The sequence below is a fragment of the Rhinopithecus roxellana genome, chromosome 13, assembly GCF_007565055.1.
Source record: "Rhinopithecus roxellana isolate Shanxi Qingling chromosome 13, ASM756505v1, whole genome shotgun sequence".
Lineage (NCBI taxonomy): Eukaryota > Metazoa > Chordata > Mammalia > Primates > Cercopithecidae > Rhinopithecus > Rhinopithecus roxellana.
Genome location: NC_044561.1, coordinates 3,879,225 through 3,889,696, shown reverse-complemented (window position 1 = coordinate 3,889,696; position 10,472 = coordinate 3,879,225). Strand labels below are relative to the sequence as shown.

Here is a 10,472-nt window from a genome sequence, read left to right as displayed (position 1 = left end):
GCGGATCACTTGAGACCAGGAGTTTGAGACTAGGCTGGGCAAGCTGGAGAAATCCCATCTTTACTAAAAATACAAAAATAAGTCAGGCGTGGTAACGCACGCCTGTAATCCCAGCTCCTCTGGAGGCTGAGGCAGGAGAATCGCTTAAACCCGGGAGGCAGAGGTTGCAGTGAACCGAGATCGCGCACATTGCACTCCTGCCTGGGCCACAGAGCGAGACTGCATCTCAAAAAAAAAAAAGTACTGTGTATGAGCATGAATGAACGAAAGTGCATAAAGCAATCACTAAAAATCTGCTTACTGTGGAGCATGGAACAAAAGGCCTGTCTACCACGTGTTCCATGGGTGGTGCTGGAACGCCCCTCAGAAAAGGAGATTAAGGTTCGGTTCCTTTAAGAGGCCCAGTCCCGTCCCGCGAAGCCCCGCCTATAAGGAGGCACGTGCCACCAGGCCGCGCTCTAGAGGCGGGACTCAGTGCGGTTTGAAAGATCGGCGCGCACCGCAGGAGCGGCGGTCGGCCTTAAGGCTGTGATGTCGGTGTTGAGGCCGCTGGACAAGCTGCCCGGCCTGAACACGGCCACCATCTTGGTAGGTGCCGGCGGCCTCGCTTCCCCCGCCGACCTTTACCTCCTGGGCGGCGCTTCAGCCACTAGGTCAACTGAGCTCCCTAAGGCGCCGAGCCAGCGAGCGCTACCGTAGCGGGACGGGGAAAAGGCGGAGAGCCACGTTCTGAACCAATCGGAGTAGCCGCTCTCTAAGGTTGAGAGACGCACCCACCAATAGGTGCTCGGCGGGCCCTTTCCCATCTTCTGATTAGCAGGTTCCCGCGCCTGGATTTGGTTTTTCCGCGTCTGGGGGTCTGGCTTCCTGGAGAGGCCGGCGGTCGAAACGAGGATCGGGTAGTAGAGAGTGCGGTGCCTACAGGCCTGCAGCGGGTCCAAACCTCAGGACCCCAGCCCTTGCCGCCTCGCGGGCTCCACTTCTCGGGAAATGTCCTCCGAGCCGCCTGCTGGCGCCGGCCCGATCTCCCCGGGAGTGGGTCGGAGGGCCAGGCCCTCCCCAGGGGGTGCTGTGCCTAGGTCTCGAAGGTCCGCTCTCTCTCCCTGCGCAGCTGGTAGGCACGGAGGATGCTCTTCTGCAGCAGCTGGCGGACTCGATGCTAAAGGAGGACTGCGCCTCCGAGCTGAAGGTGTAAGTAGCCGCGGCTGTGGCCTGGGCCCACGTGTCTCTCCAGAGGGATTCAGTCCTAGCTGCTAAACCCCGAAGCCCAGCGCCCCCTCCTCTGAGGGTGGTCCTTCTCCCAGCATGCAGCGTAGCTGGCTAGTCCCATGCCGTCTTATATCCCAATCTCCCCTTGCCGAGGTGGTGACTAAACAGAGGCCCTTTCTGGCAGAGGGAATCAGACAGGAGTAATCTGAATAGGACCAGCCCTGCCCTGCCTCTGTGCTGGCCCAAGGAGTTGTGGCCGCAAGAGCCTCGGGTGGCTAGGATAAGGTGGGGAACCCTTGACGGCCTCTTTCCCCATGAAGGGCAGCATTTAAACGGTCGCTGTGAAGGCGGTACGGTTGAGTCCTGCAATTTCCTGTTTTTCAGCCACTTGGCAAAGTCCCTCCCTTTGCCCTCCAGTGTGAATCGGCCCCGAATTGACCTGATCGTGTTTGTGGTTAATCTTCACAGCAAATACAGGTGAGAGCCAGAGGAAGGGGCAGGCAGGGCTTAGGCAGGCCTGGCTCAGAAGTGTGCTGGGACAGTGACCTAACTTGTGATGGAAGTGGTGAGGATGGGAGAGGCTGTCTGAGGTCAATCCTATAGGGTGAGGAAAGAGGAGGCAGTGGCCAGTGCACAATGTTTAAAAGACACAACGGCCAGGCACAGTGGCTCACACCTGTAATCCCAGCACTTTGGGAGGCCGAGGTGGGCAGATTGCCTGAGACCAGCCAGGGCAACACGGTGAAACCCCGTCTCTACTAAAATGCAAAACATTAGCCGGGCGTGGTGGCTTGCGCCTGTAGTCTCAGCTACTCCGGAGGCTGAGGCAGAATTGCTTGAACCCAGGAGGTGGAGGTTGCAGTGAGCCGAGATCGGGCCACTGCACTCCAGCCTGGGCAACAGAGTGAGACTCTGTCTCAAAAAAAAAAAAAAAAAAAAAAAAAATTAAAGTCCACCTATAATAAAGAATGAAAGCGTAACCTTTGCGGCAACCTGGATGCAGCTGGAGGCCATTATGCTAAGTGAATTAACACAGGAGCAGAAAATCAAGTACTACATGTTCTCACTTGTAAGTGGGGGCTAAACATGGGGTCCTCATGGACACAAAGATGGCAACAATAGACACTGGGGACTACTAGAGCAGGGAAAGAGGAAGGGGGCAACGATTGAAAAACTATTAGGTCCTATGCTCAGTACCTGGGTGATGGGATCAGTTGTACCCCAAGCCTCAGTATCCCATGGTATACCCACGTAATAAACCTGTACATGTACCCCCTGAATCTAAAATAAAAATTGGAATTATTTTTAAAAACACATTAAAGGACATAATGGGGCGTGGTGGCTCATGCCACTTTGGGAGGCCAAGACCGGTGGATCACTTGAGGTCAGGAGTTTGAGACTAGCCTGGCCAACATGGCAAACCCTGTCTCTACTAAAAATACAAAAATTAGCCGAGCATGGTGGCATGCACCTGTAATCCCAGCTACTCAGGAGGCTGAGGCAGGGGAATCACTTGAACCCAGGAGGCGGAGCTTGCAGTGAGCCAAGATCGCACTACTGCATTCCAGCCTTGGTGACAGTGAAACTCCATCTCAAAAAAAAAGGACAAAGTATTTCTCCAGAGAATGTCACCCTCTTGTCATTCTCTGGCCTCTAGGATCAGAGAAGCAAGGGCTTCTGCTTTCTCTGTTGTAAAGTTTTGTTCTCTGGTGTGTTTTCTCACCCTGGCCTGGCCACCCCAGCCTCCAGAACACCGAGGAGTCCCTGCGCCATGTGGATGCCAGCTTCTTCTTGGGGAAGGTGTGTTTCCTCGCCACAGGTGGTAAGTACATCCTTCGCCTGTTACTGCCCACCCCCAGCCAAGGGAAAGCTGGGACAGGGGTAGACTTCTTGCTGAGGCACCCTGGGTGATGGAAAGAACATGTATTTTACACACACTGGGGCCTATCGGAGGATGGAGGGCAGGAGAAAGGAGAAGATCAGGAAAAATAACTAATGAGTACTAGGCTTAATACCTGGGTGACAATCTGTACAACAAACCCGATGACACAAGTTTACCTACATAACAAATCTGCACATGTACCCCTGAACTTCAAAGTTAAATTTAAAAACCGAAAGAACACATATACACATACTTTGGAATCTGACCTGTTGTCAGCCTTTCTAAGAGTGAATGTGAGCAGATAACTCTGCTGTTGCTTGGAGTTGCCTAGTGGTTGCCTGTGGCTTTCAGTAAAATCCAAACTCTAAAGACACAAAGCACTTTGCAATTTGGCGTCTGCCTTCTGGGCTGGTCTCATCTCCGGTTACTCTCCTTCTCTGGGTCAGCTGCTATTCCTGAGACTTTGTAATATTAACAGTGAAAATAATAATGGCTAACCTCTTTTGAGCTCTCACTGTGAGGCAGACACTGTAATTGCTTTGTTTTCATATTAATGTTTGAGGTAGGTATTATTACCTCCGTTTTAGGGTCATGAGGTTAAGTTGCCCAGGGCACCTAGATAAAAAGTGGTAGAGCCGAGGTTCACACCTAGGTAAGTCCTGTTGCAGGGCCCGTCCTTTTTTTTTTTTGAGTTGGAGTCTTGCTCAGCCGCCCAGGCTGGAGTGCTGTGGCATGATCTCAGCTCAGTGCAACCACCGTCTCCAGGGTTCAAGCGATTCTCCCATCTTAGCCTCCCGAGTAGCTGGGATTACAGGCACCTGCCATCATGCCCAGCTAATTTTTGTATTTTAGTAGAGATGGAGTTTCTCCGTGTTGGCCAGGCTAGTCTTGAACTCCTGACCTCAGGTATCCGCCCGCCTCGGCCTCCCAAAGTGGTGGGATTACAGGCGTGAGCCACCGCACCCGGCTGGCCCGTCTCTTTTTGTTTACTCTAGGCTTCTCTCAAATACGTTTCCTCTTCTTTATCTTGCTAACCCCTACGAATACCTCAAAACTCAGCCCCGGTGTCACTGCGGCATGCGTGAGGTGTCTGACCTGTCTGTCCTTCCGGCTGAACTGTTAGCTCCTTGAGCAGAGTGCCTGGCACGGCACAGATAATTCTCAAGAAGCATTGGTGAGCAAATGCAGGCCAAGCAATTTCTAGATGTCAACTCACTGATTCTAGAGTGACTCAGTGGGGTAGGAGCTATTATTATCTTCATTGTCTAATTTGATATTCTTGACTACCTAGAAAAGAAAGTAGAATAGGACTGTCACCCTCACAACTAGAAAGAAACTGAGCCAAAGAGTGGGGAAGTGAGTGACTCTGCCCAGCACTTCCTGAATTCCAGCCAGCAAGGTAGAGATTGCAGCTATAACACTCATGACTTCTTTCCAGCTGGGCGGGAGAGCCACTGCAGCATTCACCGGCACACCGTGGTGAAGCTGGCCCACACCTACCAAAGCCCCCTGCTCTACTGTGACCTGGAGGTGAGCATGCTGATCACAGAGACCAACACTACACTCGGGTGCAGGGAAAGGGTGGTCAGCACACAGTGGGCACGTCGGGAATGGTTATCAAAGGACTCAGTATCCGAGCGAGGCAGCTTCTGAAGTGGAGGGAGACACAGGATCCTGGTTTGAGTCCTGGCGTTTCTGCTTACTGGCTGTGACCTGGGCAGGTCACCCTGAGCCTTGGAGTACACAGGTGTGAAGCGGGAGTGCATGTTATATGCCAGGCTCTAGCACGTGCTGCCCTGCTTTTCCTTTTGCTGAGTTTCTGCATGCTTAGTTATAACTAAGTCTTATGTGTATGTATTTGTGAGTCTACTCTCCTGCTGGGGTGTAAATGATTGAGGCCAGGCGTATGTCCGTCTCATTAACTGGTGCATCCTTGTGTCCCCTGGGAGTCAGAATGCCTGATTTGCCCTTAACTCTCTGTATTTCAGACCTTGTCTGGTCCCATCCCAAGCCAGGGTACCCAGCAGGCGGTAGGGGTGTTTGTTGGATGGGCGGGTAGATGGTTGGATGGATATGTAGGGTGTTCTGCCCCGACTGGATTCTGTTGGTGTCTCCCACAAGGTGAAACTAATCATGAGGGGTAGGAAAGTAGCCTTTTTGTTGTTGTTGTTGTTGTTTTAGATAAGATCTTGCTCTGTTGCCCAGGCTGGAGTGCAGTGGTGTGATCATGGCTCACTGCAGACTCGAGCTCCTGGGCTCAAGTGAACCTCCCACCTCAGCCTACTGAGTAAGTAGGACTACAAGCGTGCACCACCGCACCTAGCTAAGTATTTATTTATTTATTTATTTATTTACTTTTTAATGTAGAGATGAGGTCTTGCTGTGTTCCCCACACTGGTCTTGAACTCTTGGCCTCAAGCGACCCTCCCACTTTAGCCTCCCAAAGTGCTGGGATTACAGGCATGAGCCACCGTGCCTGGCCTTTAGCCCCTTTTTATGCAGGATAAATCCTGATGACTTTTTGCTACAGAGGCCTCAGCAGGAGTTGATGTGCTCCCCCCGAGGGGTCTACTGAGGGGCCCCAGGGCCCACACTGCCACACCCACGCGCCAGGCCTGCTCCATTCCTTTGGAAACCTATTCATTGGTTTTGAGATACATTTTGAAGAGTTGTGTTTCTGCTTTGTTCTGGGTCTTGTGCCTGTTACCAAAAGCAAAGTGATGAAATGCAGGGAGAACCGAGTGAGCACACGATCTGTCACCACCAATCCGTCGCCACAGTCTCGACCGGGGTCTCTTATCCTGGTTTCGGCACTCCTCTGGTCTAAGGGCAGAATTCAGAGGATAGCAGTCTGTGGCTGTCGCCAGTAGAAATGGGGATGTTTTCATATCACATTAGGATTGGGCAGGTCTCATCACTGCCTCATGTGGCAGCAGCCGTTAGGCCTGCCCCTCGGTCGATGCATCGATCACCATACACATTTGACTCTTTCATGCATTTGTTTTCCTATTTGATGACTACTTTTCGAGCGCCTGACCAGACCAGCACTCTGATCTCATAGATGGGACCCTGAGGCCTGGGCACACCTGAAGTGCCTTCCCCTGCCAGGCTTTCCTCCCAGAGAGATGAGGCGACTTGCTCAGGGTCACACAGCTCATGAGTGAGGGGTAGAGCCAGCTGTTCTCCTTTCCTAGCCTCCTGACCATGTGACCTTGATTAGGTCACTTTGCCTGCCACAGAGCATTAGTTTTCTCATCTCTAAAGGGGAATCACGATCTTTGCTCCATAGTTCAGGTGCTAGTGGGGGACAGTGGTGCCTGCTCACCTTGTGACGAGTGGTGCAATTCTGTCTGTGGCCATGAGGTGGCGGGCCAGACCAGGGCCTGGGTTCTTTCATGGCCTGGGCAGGAAGCAGGAGGCCCCAGCCTGGTTCTAGCTGCAGCAGGAGCTGCAGAAATGCCTGCTCAGAACATAGGCCTGCATCCCTCAGATGGAGCACCCAGGGTTTGAACAGGCCTCCCTCTTCATGCTGGTGTTGTCCTCTTCAGAACACTCTTTTGAATAATTGAGTTTGAACCCCACCATGTATCTTGAGGCCTTTGCGTGGCAGGAATTACCGGCCCCGTTTCATTGATGAGGCAATACAGGAAGGTGTGTGATTGGCCCAGTGAGATAATTGCCTAGGTCTGCTGGTAGGGCTCTGTGCTGGGCCCTGGGAACACAAATGACTCAGATATTGGCCCTCTCCTCTCAGAATCTCATGAAATAAGCAGACATGTAACACACGCAACAGCAGAAGGATTTGCTGAGCTTTGGGAGCCTGGCGGTAGAATTAGGTCATTTCTTCCTGGATGTCATGGGCAAAGTCATGACTGTGGTCAGACCTGGGCATTTAGGTCACGTCTCTGGAGTGACGTGGATTGGAGGAAGCCTGGCCAGAGGCAGGAGGCTGGGTCGAGGCTGCTTCAGGAGGCAGGTTGTGGACCCTGAGCCTCAGCAGCCTGGAGATAGATTTTGGGAACAAAGGCCACCAAACTTAGAGTGAGAGGATTTATTAACACTTCCTGAGTTTCTGTGGTGCCAAGCACTGTTCTAGGCTCCAGGGACACAGCACGGAACAAAACAGTCAAAAACCCCAGCTTCCTGCTGGGCGCTGTAGCTCACGCCTCTAATCCCAGGGAGGCCGACGTGGGAGGATCACCTGAGGTCAGGAGTTTCAGACCAGCCTGGCCAACATGGTGAAACCTAGTATTTACTAAAAATACAAAAATTAGCTGGGCATGGTGGCACGCACCTGTAATCCCAGCTACTCAGGGGACTGAGGCACAAGAATCACTTGAACCTGGGAGGCAGAGGTTGCAGTGAGCCAAGATGGTGCCACTGCACTGGGTGACAAAGCGAGACTCTGTCTCAAAACAAAACAAAAAAAGCCCCAGCTTTGTTCTAGTCAAGGAAACGCAAACAGGGTAAATGATGTGCTGGAAAGTGGAGGCGTGGCGTGTCAGGTGGTGGTAAACAGGCAAGAGTTAGGCAGGGTGACCAGGGAACTCCCCTGCAAACAGGACTTTTAAATAAATAAAGACCTGAAGGAAGTAGGCGGGCAGGCCATGGAGATACCTCGTGGCAGGAAGAACAGCAAGTGCATGGGTCGAGTGTGGGACTTGCCTGGTGTGCTCAAGGTCTGGCAGGGAGGCCTGGGTGACTGCAGCACAACAGCAAAGGACGGGTTGGGGTGTAGAAATCAGGAATGGTGGGGCTGGATCAGTGGAGCCTGGTGGGGAGCTGCTGGAGGGCTCGGAGCCAGGGAGGGACGTGGCCTGACTTGGGTTTTAAATGGACCCCTTTGGCTGCTGGGAGGAGAATGGGCTGAAGGGAAACTAGGGTAGAAATAGACAGGTCTGGAGGCTTTTTTTTTTTTTTTTTTTTTTTTTTTGAGACAGACTTTCGCTCTGTCACCCAGGATGGAGTACAATGGTGCGATCTTGGCTCACTGCAACCTCCGCTTCTGGGGTTCAAGTGATTCTTCTGTCTCAGCCTCTCGAGTAGCTGGGATTACAGGCGCCTGCCACCATGCCCGGCTAATTTTTGTATTTTTAGTAGAGATGGGATTTCACCATGTTGGCCAGGCTGGTCTCAAACTCCTGACCTCGTGATCCGCCCGCCTCAGCCTCCCAAAGTGCTGGGATTACAGGCGTGAGCCACCGCGCCCAGCCTGGAGGCTCTTTCTAGGGGAGTTAAGTGTGGACTCAGTGCTGGCCAGGAAAAAGGATGGTGGGATGGTCTATGACACTGGCTCCTTCCAGGATGGAGCCAGCCAACTGTTCTGTGGCCAGAATGTGAGGCATGAGAGAAAGAAGTGCCCTCCCTGACTCTGAAGGTTTTGCCAGCTGACTGGAAGGATGGAGTTGTCTTTGGCTGAGATAAGGAAGCCTGCAGGAGGAGCAGGTTTTGGGGGCTTCAGGGGCTCTACTTTTGGCATGCAAAGATTAAGGGGTCTATTAGCCACCTAGGTGGAGAAATCAAGTAAACAGCTGCATACATGTGTGACATTCAGAGGGAAGACCTGGAGGTGTAATTTGGGTGTTATTAGCAAGTAGGTGGTTTTAAAGCCACAGAGCTGGATGAGATCACTGGGGACTGAGTGTGGGAGAAGAGATCCAAGGACCGAGCTCTGGAGCCCCAGCATATAGATGCTGGGCAAAGGCGAGGGAGCCGCCCTGCATCTCCCTGGGAGCGGAACCCTGGGTGAGTGTGGGGGCCTGGGACCAGGCAGAAAAAGCGTTTCAAGGAGGGAGTAAACAGCTGTGGTGGACTCTGTCAATAGCGCCAGTGCGGTGAGGACTGAGAAGCTGCCGCTGGGTGTCATACCAAGGAGGTCATGGTAGCAAGCGGTGGGAGTAAGAGCAGGGAAGTTGAGGGTGCCCTGGTCTCTACTTTGGGTGGGTGGTGACACCCCAACCTGCCCCCAGCTAGAGAGGAAACAGAAGGTGAGATGCTTCTGAGGCCACATGTCGGCCAGAGGAAGACACTGGCCAGCATCGTGTTCTTCCAGCGGACATGTCTAGAGCATCTGTGCCCGGGCATGGAGCAGTCTTGTTCCTCTCTGGCCTCACAGCTCCCCCGGGCCCATTCGTTTTTGATGGCACCTTATCTGTGGTGAGGGCCACCCGTTCTCCCTCCCTTCGTCCCATCCCTGTGAGTATCTTCTGCTCCCTGGTCTTGAGCCTCTGGGGCCCGAGCTGCCCGGGCATTGATTGGAGGCAGCCCTGGTTCAGAGCTCAGCTCTGGAGTTACTAGCTGGGTGATCCTAGACAGTTTTGCTCTACCTAGCCAGCCTTGCTAAGCCTTCATTTCCTCTTGAGCAGGAGGTCAGGCTCTGGATGTCTCTGGAGGTTGTCTGAAGGTTTGGGCAAGCTGAGGCAGTTGGAAGTTACTCTGAGGTGTGGCATGAATGAGGGCATGGCTGTGATGGGCAGTGGTGACCTGAGCTACCCCTGAGTCCCGCCCCCACCCAGCCCTGCTCTGGCAGGCCCTGCAGCTGCTCTGAGTAAGGGAGCAGGGCCAGCCACTGCATTCTGTCTCACTGCTGTTCTCTGCTCTCCCCCCAGGTGGAAGGCTTTCGGGCCACCATGGCGCAGCGCCTGGTGCGTGTGCTGCAGATCTGTGCTGGCCACGTGCCTGGTGTCTCAGCTCTGAACCTGCTGTCCCTGCTGAGAAGCTCTGAGGGCCCCTCCCTGGAGGACCTATGAGGGCGACTGGCCCCTGGGCTGCCCCTCCCCATGGCTTCGTGCTGACTCCATAAACATTCTCTGTTGAGGATGTCCAGTCAGGGCTTGACAGGCCCAGGCTCACCTCCAGTGGTTGGGAAGGTTCCCTGCAGCACCTGTGCTCCAGCAGGGAGAGCTGGGCAGAATCAGCGAGGGGACCCAGCTGGTGGGACTCCAGCCCCCTCCCACTCCCACACTCACTCTTGCAGAGCCTTGTGTCTTTAAGCAGCTGGCGTGTTACATCTCCATTTAAGATTTCCTTTGAACAAAAGGTCTGTGGCTAAAAAAAGTTTAAAAATCACTGGTCTTATTCACCACTTTATAGGTAAGGAAACTGACTCAGAACAATTAAAGAGTAGGGCAGGGTGGGCCGGGTGCAGAGGCTCACGCCTGTAATACCAACACTTTGGGAGGCCAAGGTGGGTGGATCACTTGAGGTCAGGAATTTGAGACCAGCCTGGCCAACATGGTGAAACCCCATCTCTACAAAAATGCAAAAATTAGCCGGACATGGTGGTGGGTGCCTGTAGTCCCAGCTACTCAGGAGGCTGAGGCAGGAGAATCACTTGAACCCGGGAGGCAGAGGTTGCAGTGAGCTGAGATTGCACCACTGC

The 10,472-nt window shown here is 53.3% G+C and overlaps 1 protein-coding gene across 2 annotated transcripts; it reads left to right on the top strand.

Annotated features, from left to right (window-relative positions):
- Window positions 1-435: 435 nt before the first annotated feature.
- Window positions 436-10,160, top strand: CENPM (centromere protein M). Of its 2 annotated transcripts, XM_010374328.2 has the most exons (6): window positions 436-588; window positions 1,112-1,191; window positions 1,594-1,686; window positions 2,952-3,031; window positions 4,530-4,621; window positions 9,700-10,160. In XM_010374328.2, exons 1-6 carry the CDS (start codon window positions 532-534, stop codon window positions 9,838-9,840), a joined length of 543 nt encoding a protein of 180 aa, XP_010372630.1. In that variant the 5' UTR covers window positions 436-531; the 3' UTR covers window positions 9,841-10,160. The 2 variants fall into 2 exon arrangements, with proteins under 2 accessions (XP_010372630.1, XP_030771537.1); XM_030915677.1 differs by lacking the exons at window positions 436-588; window positions 1,112-1,191; window positions 1,594-1,686; window positions 2,952-3,031; window positions 4,530-4,621 and adding an exon at window positions 7,433-7,770 and having other exon boundaries at window positions 9,700-10,159.
- The last annotated feature ends 312 nt before the right edge of the window (window positions 10,161-10,472 follow it).